At 40.9% G+C, this 23,042-nt stretch overlaps 1 protein-coding gene across 5 annotated transcripts in view; it reads left to right on the top strand.

Moving 5' to 3' along the window:
* Window positions 1-6,496: 6,496 nt before the first annotated feature.
* Window positions 6,497-23,042, top strand: part of LOC145453393 (ATP-dependent translocase ABCB1-like) — a 31,561-nt gene continuing 15,015 nt past the window's right edge. Inside the window, exons 1-10 of one of the 5 annotated variants that reach the window (XM_080331359.1) lie at window positions 6,497-6,707; window positions 13,865-13,940; window positions 14,254-14,459; window positions 17,041-17,149; window positions 17,853-17,986; window positions 18,045-18,216; window positions 18,284-18,408; window positions 20,051-20,264; window positions 20,903-21,085; window positions 21,146-21,262. In XM_080331359.1, the coding sequence (XP_080187485.1) occupies window positions 6,580-6,707; window positions 13,865-13,940; window positions 14,254-14,459; window positions 17,041-17,149; window positions 17,853-17,986; window positions 18,045-18,216; window positions 18,284-18,408; window positions 20,051-20,264; window positions 20,903-21,085; window positions 21,146-21,262 (1,464 nt within the window). In that variant the 5' untranslated portion in view covers window positions 6,497-6,579. Of the gene's footprint in view, window positions 6,708-12,218; window positions 12,531-13,864; window positions 13,941-14,253; window positions 14,460-16,164; window positions 16,280-17,040; window positions 17,150-17,852; window positions 17,987-18,044; window positions 18,217-18,283; window positions 18,409-18,977; window positions 19,192-20,050; window positions 20,265-20,902; window positions 21,086-21,145; window positions 21,263-23,042 lie in introns of those variants that run through there. The other 4 variants (XM_080331358.1, XM_080331357.1, XM_080331356.1 and 1 more) reach the window with 4 other exon arrangements.

The following is a 23,042-nucleotide window of genomic DNA, read 5'->3' as shown; positions in this document are numbered from 1 at the left end:
CTTGTCGCTTCGACATCTTCCTGTCTTTTCATTGTATCGCATTTTTGTGGTGTATTGAACTGATAAAATTGCTAATAAACCAATGATGATGATGAGCATGGATTAGGATTAGGTTTTGAAAAAACAGGATTTGTGAAATTTTGTCGGATTTGGATTGGATTGATCTATTTTCTAGGAGATTGAAATGTCGTGTGGCGAATGGCGACAAACTTTATTCAAATCAGTTATTAATGAACTTATGGTTACTAGGTTAGCCTGAATCAAGTGAATCGTTGGTGGTAAAAGAAAATTTTCGAATCCCTCCATTGCATAAATTAGGTTTTTTTTCTGAATTTCCAGTTGGAATCGGATTAGGATTGGACATGGACTTGAATATGAAAAAGTTATGGATTAGGATTTGAAGGTTCGGATTTGGATTGGATTAGGACATAGAAATTTCAAATCCGCTCATCTCTGCCTCTTGTCGTTATACTAACATTGTTGCCCTACCTCGCCCAGACATTGCTTCATTGATCATTTGCTACCATCGTTTAATTTTTCTTCTATTTTACTTTTTTAACTAACATTTTTTACAGCCAGATTGTTTAGAGCAGTGGTTCCCAACCTTTTTCGACTCATCGCCCCCTTTTGAAGCTTCACACCGATCATCGCCCCCCAGATATTGGGAACCGAAAAACAGTATTCGTCAGCCCCCCCTCCAAAAAAAAACGTTGGTCTTTGGCCCCATAGGGTGATAAACCAAACCCCAGACCCCCTCAGCCAGTGGGCGTTTTGTCACTACATATCAGCTATACCCTATTTCATGTACTGTTTGGTGAGTCACCGTATTTCGCCTGAACGAGCGAAGCGCGACAAATTTATATAATTCATGTTTGAATCGGTCAATATGGTCGATGTGGTATGTTGGAAAAAGTAGGACCCCTAAATAATAATTAAACATCTTCGGCGGAATCGTTGTTATATTGACTTCTTTACATGATGCTATTTCGTGACCTCCTATATCTGCTATATCAGAAGATATGGAAATCGTCAAAACGTACCAAACTAAAAGACGCACATGATTTCATATTGGTATTTCTTTACTGTCAAATAATATTTTCCTTGCGGGATGGAATTTGTCCTGTAGGGTTAAGGTCGCCAGGACAGGAACATTCGACGCCAGCCATTGAGGCGCCTATAGACAACTAAACATATACGTATATATATCGAAGTTTTCGGTCAGCACAAGGGCATTCCTTTCGGACAAGGTCTTCTCGCTGCTAATCGTTCTGGCACACTTCTCGGAGTCGCATGTTACATGGCCTCCAACTTCATATGTCTTGGTGCGTCGTGGCGCAGTAATGGCCGACGCCGAAGTATCCCATTTCCATAAATCATGCGTATTTTTGTTGGATGACGGGGACCCCAACATCAAGATATATGAAGATATTAAATCGCGCACAGCGCGAAAATTTTGAAAAAGTCGCATGATTTTCTAAAAAATTACTCTATCATTCATGTTAATTCACGAAATAAATTAGGGTTTCCTTCGATTTCGGGCCCCCACTCCTAATTGGGGGGTTTTGGGTGCGGTAGTTACGGTCCCGACTCCACTATAGCCGTTTTAACGCGCCATCACCACCTTCGTTGTTTTCGCCCCCCATCGCCCCCTTCTTCCAGTTTCGCCCCCCTATCGCCCCCTTCGTTATTTTCGCCCCCCTAGACCGCCAAATCGCCCCCTGGGGGGCGATATCGCCCACGTTGGGAACCGCTGGTTTAGAGTCAAGTGTACCTGTTTGATGCTGGTGTGATCAGACTAGATGACCTTCACGGTCTTATCGATCGTTCCTATCTAATACCGAATACTGTGCAGTGTGCATGCATATTTTCTGTACCACCATCACTGCCGTGTGTTATGTATTTTGGTTGGATGAAAATAAAGACTCTCTCTCTCTCTCTCTCTGCACAAAACTGTATATAGGGATTCAGGAATCAGGATTGAAGACAATTCCATTGATATTTGTATCATTGTGGCGTAAATGCCATACATGCGTCAACATCCTGTCTACAGTCCCGCAAATCAAATCATGCCCAGAGGTCATCGAACAAACGTTTGTCATTAATTCGGGAGATTGAACGAGGTCGTTGTAGCACGCGCCGACAGATTAGTTGTAACAACGTGACGCGGTTTCGTTCTTGCACCATTTGAAATTCTTGGCGGTGGATTACAAATTCCATACTTCCACGGGAGGTCTTCAAGTAAATTTGACTATGGAAACGGTAAAGCTTAGACACAAAGGATATATTTCACCATGTTCCCCGTAATTTTGTAGTGGCTGCTGGATAGCGATAGTAAGTTGTAGCCTATAATTGCTAATGTCGAATGCAAGATCTGGGGGCATGGCGGACTCGCTATATAGAATGATGTGCTGCTGTCGTATCTCAAATGCGTTGATTTTATTGACATCAGTAGAGAGTTGTCGGAGTCCAAATTTCCTCGGGAGTAGGAGTCAGTTCCCAATAATAAACTATAGATACTACATGCTCTATACATAAACAGTGGTTCGATTATTTTGATTCGCTCAAGTAACAATGAATATTGCGCAATGTACATTGTACAATGTACGAAGGGCGAAGGCCTACGTGCGTCGTACATGTAGCATTTGTAGCATGTACAATGGGATACACAAGACACAATATGATACAAGACACAATGTGATGTAATACACCACGTTTTCTAATTACTAGTAATAATGCCCGATATAGTAGCTAGTGTTCGATGTTGATCATGCAGTGGTCCTTCATCGGATTTTTTCTCTGGGCGTCTTTTGAACAGCGACACCCAGACAGAAGGAGTTCAGTTAGCCCTCCGACACTTCGCAACGTGTTGCAGCCGATACGTGATTTTATGCATAATAAATATAATGCCAAGACTAGAATCGCAGTCTCTCGGTAGCTATGGGGGTCGATCAACAAACTACGTCAATTCTAGCATATTATAAATTCATTTGAGTCATGCGTCGTTCTCATAGTCGCAATTTTGGTCACTAAGAATCCGAATACAATGTTTATGTGACACAGCATTATTTGAGCAAAGGCCGGTCTGATATCATCATATCACAACTAAACTATGGTAATTTTGAGTATTTCGTAGACGTTGTAGTGTTTCATATATCTTCGATAAATACAGGCTGATTCGTGCTGACCAGTGCCAGCGCATGCATATTTTCTGAACCACCATCATTGCGGTCTGTTTGTTATGTATTTTGGTAAAGCATGCAATAATAACGTTGTCGAGTTCCACATCCACACCTTGAAATATATCATACGATCAACGCAAATTACAGGATAACACAATGCTCTGTCAAGTAGCCTAATTGCAGAGACGGTCACTCGGTCAGTAACGAAGTAGCCTAAGTATTTTACTTTTTCGGGGAATGCTACTCAAGTAGTTTTCCCTACATACAGACTTCAACACCTACTAAAGCAAATATCATTTTCCGCCTCTCTTACTTTCTGATATTTTGGGCTGCTTCTAAAAGCACTATTCTACTCATAGCCTTTGTTTGCCACTTTTATTTGAGTAGCTTTCTCGGCTACTTGATCTCCTTTGAGCTATTGAAGGAAATCTGGCCATCGCAGAACACTTCGGGTATGCTCATTGCTCATGCTCAATTGCCCATTTCCAGAACCAAATTGGAGCAGCTATACAGAATACGAACTGTATAGCCTACGCTTTGAGATTATAGCAGATAACGATTTGAAACATCGATATCACCTATATATACCTTGTATCGCCACCGCATGTCTCTTCATTTACATTGGTTGACCAATTTGTGCATACTACTTCCACTATTATTATATTTTCACTGTGCGTGCCTGCCAAATTTATTGCTATCTGTATCGAGCTCAGAGATGTTTAGTGTTTTATTTATACACTATGTCAAATCGCTTAGGCCCCTATGATTCCTCCTAACTTTTAATTGTATCGCAATATTGCTGTGCTTTGTATCGATAAAATATTAATAATGATGAATGAAGAGTCCATAATCCGAAGTCAAAGTCGTAATCTAACCGGCAATTGCAAGTGATAATGTAATCGGACATTTTGCTGCGTTGACAAATGTATTTATGAGAGTGATCCACGTTCATCTGACAACTGAAATCAAAGATATCAACCATACGACAGTCTTTCTCCTTATTTGGTCACCAAGTGACGCCTTACATGACGCAACGCTCTTCGCTCAGAACATTGCACCACGTTTCATCAATATCCGCAAAACTCACCGCCATTGTCTTATCGTGACCGGACTAGAGCAAACATACAGTGACCAAACTGACCATATTCAAATGTTTACTTTTTGCGGAATCTCTCGAATCTTGCCCAAGGGAAGTAAAAGTTACCGTTGCACTTAAGTGCACACGATCATATAAAACACACCTTCGGCAGGTATGATTCAGTATAGTCACATACGCCGCTTTTGCGAGAAGGCCGGCGATGGGCGTGCAGCATGGCATGACTTCGCAGTTTTCAAGATCTCCATCACTGCAGTATCGATTACTATTTGCAGTTATCACTGAGTCTTGATCGATGCGCGTATCACGTTACTACGTGTCTGTATAGCAAAAGTATTACAGTATACGCTTGAACGGTCCAGTAGAGAATAAAGGCATCTGATATTTCGTAGAAGTACCAACACGAATGTGTACAGAATTTTATCTGGTAACGTCAGTTTTAGCGGGATTGGTGTGACTCAGGGCTTGCATTTGTAGAGACATGCTACAGCTCTTGCTACTCTATTGTGTATAGTTTCGGTACGTGAGGTACGAGGTTTTTCAGGCCGGTTACGACAACGTGTGTAATGTGTAAGTGTAATCTGGGTATAAACACAACATGGTATGGCACGACATGGACCTACCTACCGTGAAATGATTGCTTGTCCGGATTCGCGCGAAACACATCCATATGAATATTCAGATCGACCATCGAGTCGTCGTATATAATGATCGCCCTTCGCTTCGCCATAAATTGAAAATTAGAGCACACACCGTGACCATGCCTTGGCCAGAATAGCTGAAAGTGTCGCCGACAACTGGAATTTGAAGTAAGCTGTTGTGGAGTGGTAAATGTATATTAGGGCTCTTCAAAAATGAATTTTTTTCTCAAATCGTACTGGCTACTTGATAAAATTGTTAGGTTGCCTAATTTAAGCCTACACACAAAATTTGGTTCAATTCCAGCCGGTAACCGCTTTGCTACAGGAGAAGAAAGTTTCTATTTATTATATGAAAATAAATAATAAAAAATTTGAAAATTTTCTGTTCACCCCATGAAAGTGTTAGGCTGTCTATAGAAACGATGCTCACCAAATTTGATTCAATTCCAAGCAGTAGAAGCGGAGTTATTGCCGTCGAAAAATTTGGATTTGAATAAAATAGTGTTTACGGTGACCGATTCTTTGTTTATTTATTATAGTTGTGCTCACCGTAAATACTATTTTATTCAAATCCAAATTTTTCGACGGCAATAACTCCGTTTCCACTGCTTGGAATTGAACCAAATTTGGTGAGTATCGTTTCTATAGACAGCCTAACACTTTCATGGGGTGAACAGAAAATTTTCAAATTTTTTATTATTTATTTTTATATAATAAATAGAAACTTTCTTCTCCTGTAGCAAAGCGGTTACCGGCTGGAATTGAACCAAATTTTGTGTGTAGGCTTAAATTAGGTAACTTAACAATTCTATCAAGTAGCCAGTACGATTTGAGAAAAAAAGTCATTTTTGAAGAGCCCTAATGTATATATCGTAATATAGGCTATAGTCTAAAACGCCATAGTACGTGTAGCACAAGTAGCAACCCCGCATGACCATGACCATGCCTAATCAACTTCAGTACAAGTACTTTGCTGACATCTCCGGTCTAGAAGTATAGTAGTATGGCGTATGGCTGTAAGCCTATATTGCAGTTGTTATCAATCTTTTTACAACCGTTCCGTGTAAGAGAAAAGAAATCCATGACCTATTAAAGTTAAACTCGACATACAGAAATAATTCTATCTTTGTGACGTATTCGTGACAACTATAAACAATAAATATAATTTTGAACGGCCTCATCATACGACATTTGGCATGATTACGTCACAGTGACGAAATTCCTACTGTATTTCGAATTCTATTGCCAAAAATCGTGAAGCAGAATATAGCGGGAGTCATGATGCTATGGATATTTGTGTATTGTTTTGGATAATTAGGCAAACAGAACTAAACTTTTCAGGATCTTCGTATCAAAATTGCTCTATGGCCCAGCACCCCAAAATGAACCATGGCCATTGGCCATGGCCTGCCGGTTAAGAACAACTATTGTATCAATGTAGCCAACCTTGTCACTACGGTAAAGGGAAAGATATTGGAAGGATATGTTACTAGCGCTGTTGTACCCATACAACCACAACTTGCATGGAGCAGCGATTAACTTGCATTTGATAAAATCAGCGCTACTCTTTCTAACGATTGCATGTTCGCTGTTCAGAACATAATTTTTAGCCCAGGTAAAGAAATAGCGCAACAAACCAACCTAAATTAGGTGTTAGTTCGCTATGGACAAGTATCGCGAACATGACGACGGCATCCAAGTTGAAGTCGTTGGTGTCAAGTCTTTGAATGGGGACAGAACCCCGCCTCCAATGTACGAAGAGGTAACTGGATTTAGCGCCAACAATGGAAAGTAAGTTCGTATGATTTTGTTTCCTAATTCAGATGTAACTTACCTTCGCATCGATCGCAACGCATTGGTACTTGGCCTGTTCGGGATATTTTGGTGAGGGGTTTCATGATCATTTATTTTATTCGACTTTATGCGACAAATCTGCCAACAAAACTGCAACGCGGCAATCTAGCGATCACGCATCATATTCATCATTCTTCTTCCGCTTTACGACATGTTATACATTCGTTATTGAGATTAACTAATGATGTGGGCGATTATTGGCGATATTGAATGCCTTCACGTTATATATATATCGTCTTTCAATTAAATAAAAGGGCAAAAGAAAACAGGAAACAAACGAACATCAAGATAATGAGTTTTCGGCCCTTATTAAGCGCCTCCATCGTGGGCGGTCGTGGGCGTCTTCGAGCGATAGCCCGCGTTGCGCTAGCTCGGTCTCTATTGTTGAGCGCCATGTGGTTCTATTCCAGCCACCTCTGCGCCATGGCTCCGTCGGAATGTGGTTGATGATGGCGGCGGCTGGTTGATCGTCTTGATGCCGCACTAGATGACCGATTAAGCGTAAGCGTCGTTCAGCAGCCAGCAAACGGCATGGGACTGTTTTTGTGAGTTTGCGCAGAGCATTGGTGGATATGTGCTCCGGGTGGTGGATGCCGAGTGCGTAGCGGAGGAGTGCATCGTAGTTGGCGTTGAGTGTCTTAGCCAGCTTTTCTGTCAGCGTGAGTGCTTCTATTCCGTAGAGAAGAACCTGCTCGACAGTGGCACGGAAGATGCGGGTCTTGAGCTGGGTTGAGGCACTTGAGTGGAAGAGGCTATGTAGCCGTCTTGCCGCGCCCCAGGCCTTTGCTCGCCTCGCCTTGAGCGCTTTTCCAGAGTCAGCGACGTCAATACCGAGGTATTCAAAACTCGTTACATACTTGAGATCGATATCTCCCAGTTGAATTGGTGTCGCGTTCGCCGGTAGAGCTGGTATGGCCAGAACCTCAGTCTTCTTAGCGTTGATCTGGAGGCCAGCAAGAGCGGCGGCGGCCTCTAGCTGGTTAATGAGACGCTGTGCCGATGCGGTGTTCGGGGCAAGCAGGGCTAGGTCGTCTGCGTAGGCAAGAATACCTACGTGGATTGCCTCGCGAGTCGTACGCGTGCGCGTTCCTTGCCGTGGCCGCCATTCGAAGAAGTTCGTAGTATCCGGGAAGGCCGTTCGCAGCACGAAGTCAAGGATGACCACAAACAAGAATGGTGCCAGGGTGTCACCTTGAAGCACACCAGCCGAAGTGTTGAAATCTCCGCTTTGGCCGTCATCTGTTCGGACTCGCGCTCGTGTGTCAGTGTAGAGGGCCATAATGGCGTACGTTATCACCTCAGGAATTCCATAGAATCTGAGGATCTCCGCCATGGCTGGGCGCGAGACCGAGTCGAAGGCTTTCGCGAAATCAACGAAAACGGCCACAACATTCTTTTTGTGTGAGCGGCAGGTGTCAATGATTGTGCGCAGTGCCAGGATGTGCTCTGTTGTACCGCGGGATGGTCGAAATCCATTCTGAGCATTCAGGAGCTTGGTAGAGAGTTGCTCACGTATGCGAAGGAGCAGTACTCGGTCGAACAGCTTGGCAGCGGTCTGCATCAGGGAGATGCCTCTGTAGTTCGCTGGGTCACTCGCAGCGCCTTTCTTGTAGATAGGGACGATTTCGCTCTCGAGCCACTCGGGGGGCACCGGGCCGCCTTCGAGGACGCCATTCATGACGTCGAGGAGCACAGGTGCAACGCCCGAGGTGTAAGCAGCCGTTAGGATGCCGTCCGTGCCGGTGGCCTTGAATTGTGGTACTCCACTCATGGCTGTCTTGAGCTCACCTAGCGTGATCAGGGTTGTATTGATCGCTAGAGGATTTGCTGCTAGTGAAGGCGGTGCAACGAGCACATCGATGTCCGGTGCAGGTGTAGATAACAGGGTCTCGAAGTGTGCTGCGAGGCCTTCACGTTCCTTTGAGATTTTACCGCCAAATGTCCCGTACTATGTTTATCAGTTGTTGAAACAGGCGAAATAAATGTAACAATAAAAATCATTGTTGCTTGGAATTGTTTAATGAACTTTTCATGATATCAATGCCCAGATCAAAAATTTTCCAAATAGTGACCGATAGCAATGGACTCCACTCCAACCTTCTCCCGGCGGACTGGTTTGCTTTCAATAATTATTATTGTTCATGATGAACTGTATAATTCTGCCGAGACCCGTCAGGCCGCCATATCACTATTCGCCAGGACGAATGCACGACGTCATCTAATGACACACTGTCAATTCTTGGTACCGTGTACCGTAATGTATGCGATATCAACGCTAAACAGGCTCCCACACAAAACCCTAAGATGACGACACGACATCACAATGTCTGAATTCGAGATTGGGGCATGCGTACGCATTGCTCTCTTATTGTGTGCATTAACTATAAAGTGATGTGTATCGCAGAGAGTATTGCGTCTGGCAACTTTGCCTGTTATGATAGACTGACTAAAAAAGATACTTGTAAGGATAGTGATGGTTCGAACTCGGCGATCGCTAGGAACCACAATCGTATGTCGACACTGATATACATTTTAATACATAATGTATATTGCATGCACCAATTGGATTTTCCTCTTCGATCCTGTCTGGATCAAAAAGTTCACTTCATTCTATCTCTCATTCTCATTCTATTGAACACCACATGCAATATATTTACTCCAGTTGTGCTCAAGTGCACATCGCCCGTTTCCCAGCCTTTTCGATGTTATAATATATATTTTGAATTACGTTATGAATATAATATTACATACTATAGACATAAAACAAATACACCATATAAACAACTGTTAATACGCCATTAATTGAACCATTAATAAGAATGACTGAGGGTGGCGGAGTTACTGTGCTCGCAATCAGTCACTTTTTTAGATTTCTGATGATGCGAGACACTGCAGACGGAAACGCGTGTTTTGCAGCGATTGTTCATGTTCAATTAATGATAGAAACATCATTACGTCACGCGTCCGGTTTCATTGTAACATTTATATGCAACAATTAAATCATGCGCGCCAGTCATTGCGGAATAAGTGCTTGCTCATCTTTCGTTTATTGTCATAAATATGCTATTTCAGTTAAAATCGCAAAATATTGTTATGATATTTCACTGCGGTTGATCAGCGTATGGCGTTTGCTAATTTGACTTTCTATCGTTAAATATGTTGAAATGATGAAGGCGCGTAAATGCAGACGTTTCGGTCTAGTAGGCCTAACACATGTGCGCCGTGCGGTGCCGTATCGATTTATATTCGTAGGCCTATCGCACGAGTATCGATCGCCGACATGTCAGCTCCAATTTGTCAACGGGAATAGAGCGATTCTGCGATGTTAGCGATAAAACGCACCGCGTACTGTGTGCTTGTGTAGAAAATGCATCCAGGAATTAGCTTCTGATGTGGTGCTTTGTTCTGGTATAGTGGTTCTCAACCGTGGTGCCGCGGCAGCCTATTGCGCCATTTACATTTCGCAAGGGTCCCGCAAAAGAATTCTTAGAAAATTTGAAATTATTCCCTATAGCAGGGGTTCTTAAAGTATTGGTCGCGCAGGGTCTAAATTTGGGTCGCGACTGCACCAGAGCGATCGTTTAATATATATTTGATATTTGCTGAATTTTTGCAACAAGAAAATTTCTTCGCGCATCGTGCGATCTCGTGTGGGGGATTTTTGATTATCCAAGTGCGCTGTGTTGGGTGCTACACTACTACTGCCAATAAGCGACGTGCGCAGAAAAGTGGTTACGCTGAACATGACTCCATCAGGATGTATTATTATTGTATATTTACGAGCAAAAATATTTTCGAAGGCACCATATCTTCATCATCTTCACTGCTATATCTATCCATGTGGGCTGAGAGAGCACTTAATAATAGTAATTTAAGCAAGAACTTTGTTATTGACATAATTCATTCATGAAAATTTCGTTCTTCTCGCGTCTAAAGAACCCATGCAATAGGCCTAATACTTGCGATTTTGGTGCGTGCGTATTAAGCCAATGGAAGCAAATAAATAAGTAGCCGATCAGGTTCGTAGTTCGATCTGACCTACCTATTTCGGCTCGTTCGTGAATCGCGTGATACGGGACTCAGTTCACTACGGAAATATCGTGTGTGTGTGTGTGTGCTTGTGAATCATGTATTTGTATAGAAATGCGCTTCAGTGCTCGATTTCGAAAATTTGATCGTCAATTTCAATGAGGCAGGGGGTCCCCATGCAATGGGGAATGGAAGAATGTTGGAACTCTTTGATATAGGCCTACGCATATATAGCCCAATATAAAAGAGCCGTGCATAATAATTTTATGAAGGATAAAGTTCATGTGACATCAACCTTGCCGAATCAATGACTTTATTGCTATGAATCACGTGTCATAACTCATAGCACTGCGTTGTGTTGCCTATAATTGGTTGACTGCACTTTCTCTATTTCACAAGGCCCTTAAAAACAGAGCCTGCCAACATTAGAAATGAATTCATTTCAATCTGCGGGGCTTGGGTCGCGAGATGTCTTTAAAATCGAGATTTGGGTCGCGATCTAAAAAGTTTAAAAATCCACTGGTTCGGGCGCGATGTGAAGTTCGTATATTCGCTAAATGAAAATTGCTACCATGCGCGCAATCAATCCCCAACATATCGCATGCCTTGAAGACTTAATTAATTTCGCACGATACGTCGATTGACCAAATACAATGACAATGCAGTTTTCAAATCCTCGCTGTCTTCGTAATCACGAACCAGAAATGCGTTGTCGTGAAATGTAGGATTGTAGCGCAACGTTATGTTACCGTCGAATATTCCTAGTCCTAGGACTCGAGTTAGTAATTTCAAAAAGTAGATTTAGTCGAGGGGTCATATACCTCTGAAAGGTAATCTAAGATGGCCACTTTAGGGTTTGCTGAGTGCATCTCCATGACTAACACATATGACTTATTAATGACACTACAAATAGATACAATCTTCGAACATCTGTTCAGTTACCGTCCGTGATAGAGAGGTTATTTCACGCGGTTCTTATGATAATTTCACTCGTAAAAGTGTTCAATCTTATCCCCAAACTACAATATACTTTTCCAAATCCGAACTATAGAAAGCAAGTAGTTATGGCTGAAAAACTGGAACTGTTAGTTGTCTAAAAACGTACCCACTTGGCTACGTAGTTCAAGCAGGCTAAGCCTAATTAAGTGCTCCGAAAAGGTAGAAGTACTGAGACCACTTAAGTATGGCTGTGGAATCTGCCAACTCTCCTGGTCGTTTGCAGGGTGCCGTAAGCAATATAGGTCGGGAACCACTGCGCTATGGGGCCGCATACCGCGAGCTATTTTTTCATTCTTGGAGGGTGCCGCGAGGTCAAGAAGGTTGAGGACCACTGCTCTTCTAGTATTATATCGATTTACAATCGTTGAGCGCGAGTATCGATCGCCGACCGTTCAGCTCCAATTTGTCAATGGGAAAGAGCCAAGAGTGGTTCTGCGATGCTAGAAATAAGATGCACCGCGCACGGTATGCTTGAGTAGAAAGCGCACAAAGGAATTAGCTTCTGATGTGGTATTTGGTTCAGTATATTTAAGTTGTAAAGGAATTAACTTCTGATGAAAAATGTCATCATTGCCTTCGTTTCAAGTATCATTTTGAAGTATAACTTTGTTGGTGTTGTAAACAACGCGACTTCGACTGCGCAATGCCACCGGACGAATCGGAAGTTTTAGAAACTAAACAGTTTTTGGAGGAAGACTCTGTCCAAGTAATCTATAGGCCTAAGCATTCCAGGTGAAAAATTCTTTCATGAATATCAATGTATGTGCATGTGCACTGTGCGGACTTATATAAGTGAAACAGTAGCAATGTAGATATTTAAGTGACAAATATAACTATGATGGTCAGTAAGTTTGTTTCTTGCGAGTTTGCTTACTCCTAGCCTACTACAATATGAAATTGTTCTAAAGTATGGTATGAATTTACCTTGACCTATATTTTATAATCCATCTATAGGATAGCTTTTCTCTCTATTCTTTATTTAACTATTCTCAAATGTACCCCAGATTATAGTGACTCTACTGTCCATTGTGATGGTAGCAACTTCAAAGATCATATAGAATCTATAGTTATGGTCTACACCTTGATTTTTCATGCATAGTTACAGGTTTATAAAAAAATCTGGCACTCATTCGACACACACGCCGCCCATGACTACCCAGACAGCCAGACTGGGAACAATGATTGTTTTTGACAATAGATTTTCGTGACAGAAGGGTTTCTCGCAGTAAATATTGATGCAATTAAAATGGAACATTGCACGTCGCGATGTCACCAACTCCACTCCAGAAGACCATTGACCCTCCATGTTAGGCTACCCACAAGGCTCGATTGATTCATGTCACTGACTCGGGTTAGGTTTGGGGCTTACGAATATGCCACACTTATTAGGAAAAGGTGTGATTTCCGAGCTAAGGCGTTAAGGAGGTGTGTCAAAGGGGCGGGCGGCACAAAGCAGAAACCTTGTCATACCCCCTTTTTCTTTCACTGATATGTTTTCAAAGTCCAGTTAGTTTTGATAGTTCAACTCAATGTTGGGATCAATTTATTACCTTCGGGGTCACATATCATCAAGAGTCACTGGCAATTTTAATTAGAGTCAAGTAATTTCAAACTTTTCAATTGAAGGACGATATTAGTCGTACTAGTATGTGCAACATTTATGACTGAAATCTATCTTCAAAATCAATGCAAACTTGAACTTTTATTGTAGACTCAAATTCATGACATCGCACGAAGTATGTTGTTATTCTGAACAATAAATAGCGTATACTTGTACTCAATAAATCCTAATTGCAATCTCTATCATATCTCAAGACGGATTCAGACATGCGTGATACAGTTTCACAAAATCCACACAATCAATTTATGTAGCCTATGGTTGTAATGATAATTCGGCCTATCGCCGTATATTTCATACCGTATGTCAAGTCAAATTATTTTACGGCAGTGACTCTCCACCTCCAGTCATAGGGTACCATGGTACTTGCCGAAATACTTCTGGTAGGCCTACGAGTAAAAGTTCTGATGTACGGTATGCTATTTGCTGATCTTTGAATCTAATTCAGAAAATCAGGAGAAGGACATGAGACGCAAGTTGAAGGAAAGCTTGAAGACATTCCTGAGGTTTCATACTCGGGAATTGTAAGTAGCAATGTTTACTTATTTCTGTCATGAGCAATTTGGTATGCGTTTTGTCTGGTCTTTCTCGTGAATTTTCGGTCTTTTATTTTGCTCCAACAATCTAAAATCCGAAATCGGTAGCTGGCCTGACCGTAATCTATTGTATAGATCCTAACATATTGTAGCCTACCCTACAAAAAAGATGTCTGGAAATATCTCATCAGCGTTTGCGGTAGAGATTGGGTCACTGTTAGAAATTTGTATGAAGACTGTAGCACATTTACGCAGCCGTAGAGTAGCCCATACTTTGCCACAACTCCATCTTGTTTTTCAGTTTCGCTTTGCAACCGGGCAGGATTACCTGTTGATACTTGTGGGTACAATCAGCGCCATCATTCATGGTGCGTCGCTGCCTGTGATGTTCATTTTCTTCGGCGATATGACTGACAGTTTCGTCGGTTATGGATCATTTCAACAATGCAATTTCAACTACACGCTATGTATCAGCATGAACATCATTGACAACACCACAACCTTGCAGTGAGTTCTTTAAAGTGATCATTTTATCATGATTTGTGGTGCAGAACTAAATTTCTGAATGAATATAAGTTCTTTACAGAGCAGTGGTTCTTAAACTGGGGGGGGGGGGGGGGGGGCGAGCTCCCCCTTGGTGGCGTGAAAGCAGTAATCTTAATTATATTTCGATTTTAAATATCATAATTGGGTTCAGTATATTTAAGTTGTAAAGGAATTAACTTCTGATGAAAAATGTCATCATTGCCTTCGTTTCAAGTATCATTTTGAAGTATAACTTTGTTGGTGTTGTAAACAACGCGACTTCGACTGCGCAATGCCACCGGACGAATCGGAAGTTTTAGAAACTAAACAGTTTTTGGAGGAAGACTCTGTCCAAGTAATCTATAGGCCTAAGCTTTCCAGGTGAAAAATTCTTTCATGAATATCAATGTATGTGCATGTGCACTGTGCAGACTTATATAAGTGAAACAGTAGCAATGTAGATATTTAAGTGACAAATATAACTATGATGGTCAGTAAGTTTGTTTCTTGCGAGTTTGCTTACTCCTAGCCTACTACAATATGAAATTGTTCTAAAGTATGGTATGAATTTACCTTGACCTTTAAAGTGATCATTTTATCACGATTTGTGGTGCAGAACTAGATTTCTGAATGAATATAAGTTCTTTACAGAGCAGTGGTTCTTAAACTGGGGGGGCGAGCTCCCCCTTGGTGGCGTGAAAGCAGTAATCTTAATTATATTTCGATTTTAAATATCATAATTGCGTCGTACCATCCACAGACTGATGTCAGATTTTGACTTATACCGAACCTTGAACTAATCAGAAGATGTCCCTGAAAGAATTGTAGGCTCACTGGTGAATGGGTGTATCTGTGCCATGGTTTTGATTTAGCTCGTGGTCAGGTATGTTTGAGCTAATCTCAAAGGGGTAACAGAAGGGATTAGGCACCAAAATTGCTAAAATATCCATTTACTAAGAGCTACCAATGCACAAGAATATGTTTGACAAAATATACAACTGGAAATTTTTTCGCGCGGTGCGCAATTTGCCTCCGTCTCACAATTATAGCTCTGTGTATAGTCATTATTCCATATTTGACAAGTGTCTCAACAGTCATCATACCTTCCATGCAAACATTCAGATTGCTCTTTTTAATATTTTTTGATACAACGATAAGGGGGACGCGAAATTTTTCACTGTCATCGAGGGGGCGTGTTGATAAAAGTTTGAGAACTACTGATTTAGAGACAGATCCTAATTCTAAAAATTCCACGAAAATGTTGAAGTTGATGGTTGAAAAGTTCTGAAGAGTAAAAAATTCATATTTTCGCCCTTTTTCACGCACTCTTAACGCTTTTTTTCTGGCTGAGATGAATACTCTACCCCGTACTATGTGATGTGATATTTGAAGTTTTGTATGCAATAGTCAATTTTGTGAGGTGACAGGGTAAGCCGGAAATTAGCAATTTTTGCGAACACAATCTCTATACACGGGAGGATAGATATAGGACAGTAGATGGTGATATTTGTTTTATCTCCAACTTTGTATACCGTACTGGTATCTGAGACGACTCTGGGTGTTGTCAGATAAGTGGTGAACACCATTTTCTGTCATGACGTTTTAAAAATGGGCACACTGCGCCCAAGGGTGTTAGTTGAATTAGTTCTCGTTGAATTACGTGAACATATGAATTACATTTGTTCAGGGCATTTAACCAAAGGAAAGATGCCTTAGTTGCTGGATATAATAATGATATGTCCGATTTCGCAATATATTTTACCATCATCGGGGTAGCAGTGTGGATAACTGGGGCAGTGCAGGTATACTTTTGTGAGAGCTGCGCGAATGATAACTCATGCATGCATTGAAGTATCATGTATATGCCGATTGTGGCGTTTCTTGGGTATCTTTAAGATTACATTTCTTTGCTTGTATACGCCTTTGAGTGTATGACTGTACGCGAAGCGTTCAACTCTCGCATGTCTGCTATTTGCTTATAGACTATAACACAAGTGACTAGTAAAATTCGTAGGTAGCCTAACAATTTTGTAATGCAAATCGATCTTGTTGGGGTTGGGGGATCATTTGAAGTTAATATAGACTGTATTGAAATCTTTGAAATTCTTCGTAGCAGGTTAAAAGTTATGCGTATGTTGGATAAATATAGCATGCGTTTATTGTTAAGTAAGTTGCTTCGTATCCATTTACGCAGTTGATGGAAAAGAATTGTCATCTAAATGTACGAATGAGCAGGCTGTCCTGTATTAGATCTACTTGGAAAAACTCAGTAACCAGCTGTTTTATATGTACCTGAAACGTGATTGTTATCATAACTATCTTACAACATTCTGTACACGACTATGAAATTTTGCAGTATGTCTACGAGACGGTTTGGCATTGCGAAATATCAAGCGATAGAGCCAATGTATATGATACGTAGAGTTCTTATTACAAGCATGTAGCATACTAACATTCTTTTATGGTCATTTCTTCGACCTATTTTTTCCTGGCCTTCACCCTTCATGCCTATACCTTTTGCCTTAATGTTTTTCTTGTTCTAAATATCTTTGCTTTACTTCAGGAATTTCACGGATATGCTGAGTGAATCAGACCTCAATAGTGAAATGGCAAAGTACTCACTGTACTATGTTTACCTGGCACTGATTATTATAGTGTGTGCCAGCACTCAGGTGGGCCGAGCACCATTAAGATATTGTCAAAACTGTAATCGACAATGCAATTCACAATTCAAAAATGATCGTAAATGATTTGTAGAAAATATGTTGACCCATCAATTCTCCTAATTTTCAATATTGCGGCATCATTATATTTAATTTAATTTGTCGTGGTGTGATTGTGAGAATCAGTGTAACCAGTGGATAGTTGCAGTACGGCATACTGGCATCATTCATCGCAATTGACTTGTGTAATCAAAATGGTATTTCGAGGCGAGTCATGATAATGGATGGGAACCAAATTAAAAATGAATTAGGCCTACTATTTAATTGCAATATTAATGGTTTGGTGTGCCCGCGATTTTTCAGTATCTTTATTTTAATATGCGATGAAAAATTATGTACCGGTAATTGGTGATTGTGACCATGTTCTTTGGAATATAATTTTTGAAGTAGAGATTCGTCACGTTTGGTATTTGAAAATCTTCTTCACGCCGATGGTGAAGGTGGACGAGATCTGAAGCGTTGAACACTGAACAATTCTCAACGAAAGTTTCTACATTCTGCATTTTCCTGCATGACCATTATGGTTCAAGTGATTTGACAGCTGCATGAATGCATGTTACATAGTAGCTTTTGTGGTGTGTCAATCGAAACTGTTTTTTGTTTCGAATCTTTCTTTTGTTTCAAATTTCAAGTATAACGTGTCACGATCCAGGTTTACTGTTGGATGCTACAAGCCGTCCGCCAAGTGCGTCAAATCCGGGTCAGTTTCTTCCGGAGCATTCTGCGTCAAAATATCGGGTTCTTTGATTTGAACTCTTCCGGGGAATTGAACACGAGACTTGCGGAGTGAGTGAATTCTGCAATTAGCGCATGTGTGTGTTTCTATGTCTTCCCATCTTTACAGCGACGTGCAAAAGATACAAGATGGCATCAGCGATAAGGTATCGATTTCAATACAGATGGTAGCGCGGGCCCTAGCTGGTCTGGTCATCGGATTTGTGTACAGTTGGAAATTAGCTTTGGTTATCATGGCCGTGTCTCCGCTGTTAGGGATATCGGCAGCCATGTTGTTCAAGGTATGTTTTGTTTTCTTGCTCGTGTGTATTGGTTGTCACCTGCAGGCGTGATATTTTCAATTTCCAGATCACTACGGCATTCACGAAAAGGGAATTGGATGCGTATGCCAAGGCCGGCGGCGTGGCCGAGGAAGTACTTTCCTCCATAAGGACGGTTGTGGCCTTTGGTGGAGAGATGAAGGAATGTGAAAGGTGATTTTGTGATTGAATCATCAGCTTACTTGCTGTTCACTAATTTTACATTGCTGTTAATTTTGTTCCAATTTATTGCGACTCAATTATCACTGTACTTTGGCATTGACTGGACTGCAGAGTTGAATCATTTCGGTTTCGCCATGGACTTTCATTTGAGCTGACATTCCTGTGATATGTGTGAAGAAAATCAATTTCACACAATATTTACTAGAGAGATTTGTGCTGGTGAGAACGTAAGGATTACGTCGAATAAGATTATTTGCAGTTGGTGAATTTGAATTGTACCAGCAGTATGTGATGTGCAGATTCGATAATTGTTCACTTTACCTTGAAAAAAACTTACCACATGTCAACATTGAATCGATTGTAACCTCAACCTGGACAAGTGCCTTTTTGACCCCTAAAATGTGCCAAACGGCGTTCCCCGTATGTTAATTGGAAGTCATCACAACAACGAAGCCTTTGATTTCAACTCTGCCGCCATTTAAATGATCATGAGCTGTTTGCTCGCCAAGGAAATTCGATTTGTTGCATGATTTACGGTTTTCTAATCCTGCATGGTATAGGTATAGCTCGAATCTGTCCGGTGCGCGTGGCATCGGTATCAAGAAAGGAGTGGTTACGGGAGCATCGCTGGGATTCCTCTTTCTGGTTATGTTTGGGACTTACGGCCTGGCTTTCTGGTACGGATCCACACTGGTGTTAGCCGAGGAAATAACCATTGGCAATCTTCTCACTGCGTTCTTTGGCGTCCTAATTGGCGCCTTCTCTTTGGGACAGGTAAATTAATCATACTGTATTTCTGAAGCTGTGACCTTGTTCTTAATTACTGCAGTAATTACATGCATATTGGATCAGCTGTGTACAGAATGCATTCTATACACAATTTCAATGTAATTTTATGCCAATGAATTGATTTTGCACCACTTGGATTGTTCACTGTCATTTACATGTAAACGGTCACTTTGGTAATTGATTTCACAAATGTTAGATTAGTATGGGCAGTGGGCACAGTTCAATCTACTTTCAAGTAATAGTCTATGGTGGTTTTATGCTACCGGCATCCTAGCTACGGACACTCTTTGTGTAGTCCTATTTTATAATGACTTGTGGCACCAAAGGGTTAGTGCAAATAGCTGTTGTTGAACTAACCTCCTACATCATCAGTGGTAAGGGCACGAAATCTTGATAGTAAATCATTGACAAGCAACGTATATTATGATGTCACTGAGAATTTGAAAGGTTGGTTCATTCAAAAATTGGATATCAAGGCATTGAGTTGAGAGTACAAATATAACAGCTCTGTCAACTTTATGTCAATAAGTAATATGTAAAGGTAGGCTGTCTTGTGCGTCACCACACCGTTGATTCTTTTAACCTAATTATCGATGATGGTTGATCAACCAGTGTTGCAATGGCAATTTCACAAACAATTCTCTCTTCCTGCTGATGTGAAATTTCTCTCAAAATTGACCGCTATGGTCGATAGGAAACAAAACGCAAAACCTAACTGCAATAATTTGGTATTTGGGAATTTCAAACTGATTAATTTTCCAATCGTACGGGAGCTTTCAATTCGAGTCCGTTAATAATTGGGGTTCTTCTAAAAATTCACGTACCAACGGCGTCAACTTCCCAGATACAATGAAAATCTGATACCGGCCAGAGAGACCGGCATCAGAAAGGGCGTCATATCAGGATCAGGCATCGGTGCTGTCATGTTCATCCTCTTCAGTACGTACGGACTTGCTTTTTGGTACGGCAGTGAACTGGTGTTCTCTGGGGAGCTCTCGGTGGGAAATATGCTGACTTGTTTCTTCGGTGTTCTAATCGGAGCATTTGCTTTGGGACAAGTATGCATTGGAACACTTACGTTTTCACTTACGACCTGCTAATCGATGACTTTAGAAGTGCTTGATGTTGGGAAATGACCTTTATAAGTGTCCGGCTGCCCGTATCCTAAACATTATCCGGTATATATTATTATTGATTACTTGAAGATTGATAGGTCAGATCTTGCTGAAGAAGAAGTCAGTTTACTATGTCATGATTCAGTGCTGACTTGATGATTCGTTTTTCTACCTGTGATGAAATACTGCTTGTAATCCATGCGAAAGTTTTGTTGTGCCCAGTGTTTTCTCCCTCTGAAATGGGATAGGTCATTGCAAGACTGTTACTATTCTCACCCAGTACTAACTGTATCTGTATCTAACTGGGGGTTTGTAGATATTATATTTAACTTGTAAAGTGCGTGCTGTCAACAGCCTTGCAGCCAGACGAATACATGCTGTTCTGATGCACAGTCCCGACTTGCATATGCAATACATCGAATATGGTATATATTTTAACCAAGTCTAGGTTGATGAGATATATGTGTTAACGTGACACTATGTATGTCTCACTCTGTCAAAATTGGGAGGAATTATCAAGAGCGATATGGAGTCCGTAAACAAGGATTATTCGGATTTCTTTCATGTTTCACTTGTTTCAGTCAGGAAGCAACATGGAATATTTCTCCAACGCTTCGGCAGCGGCTGCGAAAATATTTCAAATCATAGATCGGGAGCCCCCTATTGATTCGCTCTCGACCGAAGGGCACAAGCCACAAAAAGTTAACGGACACATTGAATTCAAGGGCATCAACTTCACTTATCCGTCCAGGCCTGACGTCCAGGTATGATAACCAATCATTCGGTTAACAGGCACACATTTCATGTTCGCTACGTTTCCAAAGGTGCTGAAGAGCGTCTCTTTCGCAGCGGAAGTAGGGAAAACAGTGGCCTTGTGTGGCCAAAGCGGTTGTGGGAAGAGTACATGTGTTCAACTGATCCAAAGATTTTACGATCCACAGGTATGCTTACTGTATTTCTTGAGCAAATTACCACACATGCGTGTGCTGTGTAATATATCGTTCATCTTACATACGGTAGCTTGATTGTGCTCGAAACTTGGTATTATGTTATTGTTATGAATTGTAACTTAAAATGTTTCTTGGAGAACAGATATATGGATGTAATCCACATAACTATTGAATTTATTCCGATGTAGCTTTCAAAATTACTAGTAGTGCCACTAGTGCTAGGCCTATAGTTTTACAAGAGGTGCAGCTTGTAATTGGAGGACTAAAGTGTTATGTCTCTATTGTATTGGTGATTTCATTCATAAAAATGATCCAAATCTGTTCCCATTGTATAAGCATCGGTTCTAGAGCTAAATTATCATAGCAGTGCTAATAGAGGCATCCGGCTTCAGTGTTAAGTAGAATATTAGTACTAGGACTTTGTTTCTGACGATTCTTTGCCATTTTCGTTTGTATAACTCGAGTCACTATCTACCAATACTTCACATCACCAAGATCTAGTATAAACTCGATAGATATATTCTGTAAATCATTCACCTTACTGTAAAAACTAAGGTAATCTGTCAGCTGATGTCGTTCTATTGTTTTTTGTGATATGAAGTAATAGATATAGGTTAACCCATATCCCACACCGATTACAGGATATGTGTAGTAGTAAACTGTAAACCATGCAATAAACTGATGGTCATTCAAGCTGGTCAACATCAAAGATAGGCCTGCTCTATTTATACAGCAGCTTTACCACCTATTCATAGTACTGTGTCAATAAGTTTCATAACAAGCAGATTTGACTCATGCCGGTATGTATGTCAAAGGTCAGCATTGCGAAATGAGTTGGTGACTGTGCGTTTGAATAGGATTTTGTGTCACGAGTGGTAAGGTAATAACCGAGTGGTAAGGTAATAACCGCACTGTATTGTGATCAATGTTTGTCTAAGTTCCTAAGACGGAGGTCAAACGTTTGTTACATAACATTACTTGATAGATAGTAGTGATTTTCTCATTTTGTGACGTCTCATTTTTTTTCATTGGGATCTGTTACGCTGCCGAGTTAGTGTGATGAAAAGCTTGCTTAAAATTCTTTGCTTGCAACCAAGCAAGTCTAACGTAGATTTATTAGATGGATTGAGATGAAAATGTGTGAAATTCATTCCAAAGACCGCCACTCGTGCATATCTGCAGTGTTTTTTTTTGGTTTTATGTGATGCACCTGAGAAAAAAAACGTTACGTTTACGAGTGAACGGGCCGGTGGTATTTACCTCACACTCTCGTTGCAATTTGCTGCAAATGTAAACTAGCTACTGCATGACATGAAGACTGCAGGAAACCATGTCTTTTTTATTTTATTGTTAACACCCGGGTTGTGTAGTCCTACACTTTACCACCTGATCCAGTCAAGACATCATCGATAAAAAGATTGCCAAAACTTGAATGCTGCTTCAATAGGCCATGTTATCATCTCATATTAAGTGACAATTGTTCTCAATATTATGATCAACCTTAGGTAACGAGATGCATAGTCCAATGCCACTTATTTCAAGATTTGCTTATGACATGCAGCAGCAGAAATATTAAGTGAATCCACTCTAAAATACAAGTCTCCCCAAATTTCACATTATACGATGTCTTAAAATTGACGAAATCAGCATTTTAGGAATTATCGTCAGCCTACAGTTACCAGACAAAAAGTTCGACAACCATTGTTCTAAGGCGTCTGGAAGACTAAGTCACTTTGGCTCCTACCTATCTTTTCATTTTATCGCAATCTTG

This window comes from Botryllus schlosseri, chromosome 13 (genome assembly GCF_051294905.1).
Source record: "Botryllus schlosseri isolate E-star chromosome 13, Bs_hap1, whole genome shotgun sequence".
NCBI lineage: Eukaryota > Metazoa > Chordata > Ascidiacea > Stolidobranchia > Styelidae > Botryllus > Botryllus schlosseri.
The sequence above is the reverse complement of the archived record's forward strand: the minus strand, read 5'-3'. Positions and strand labels throughout refer to the sequence as shown.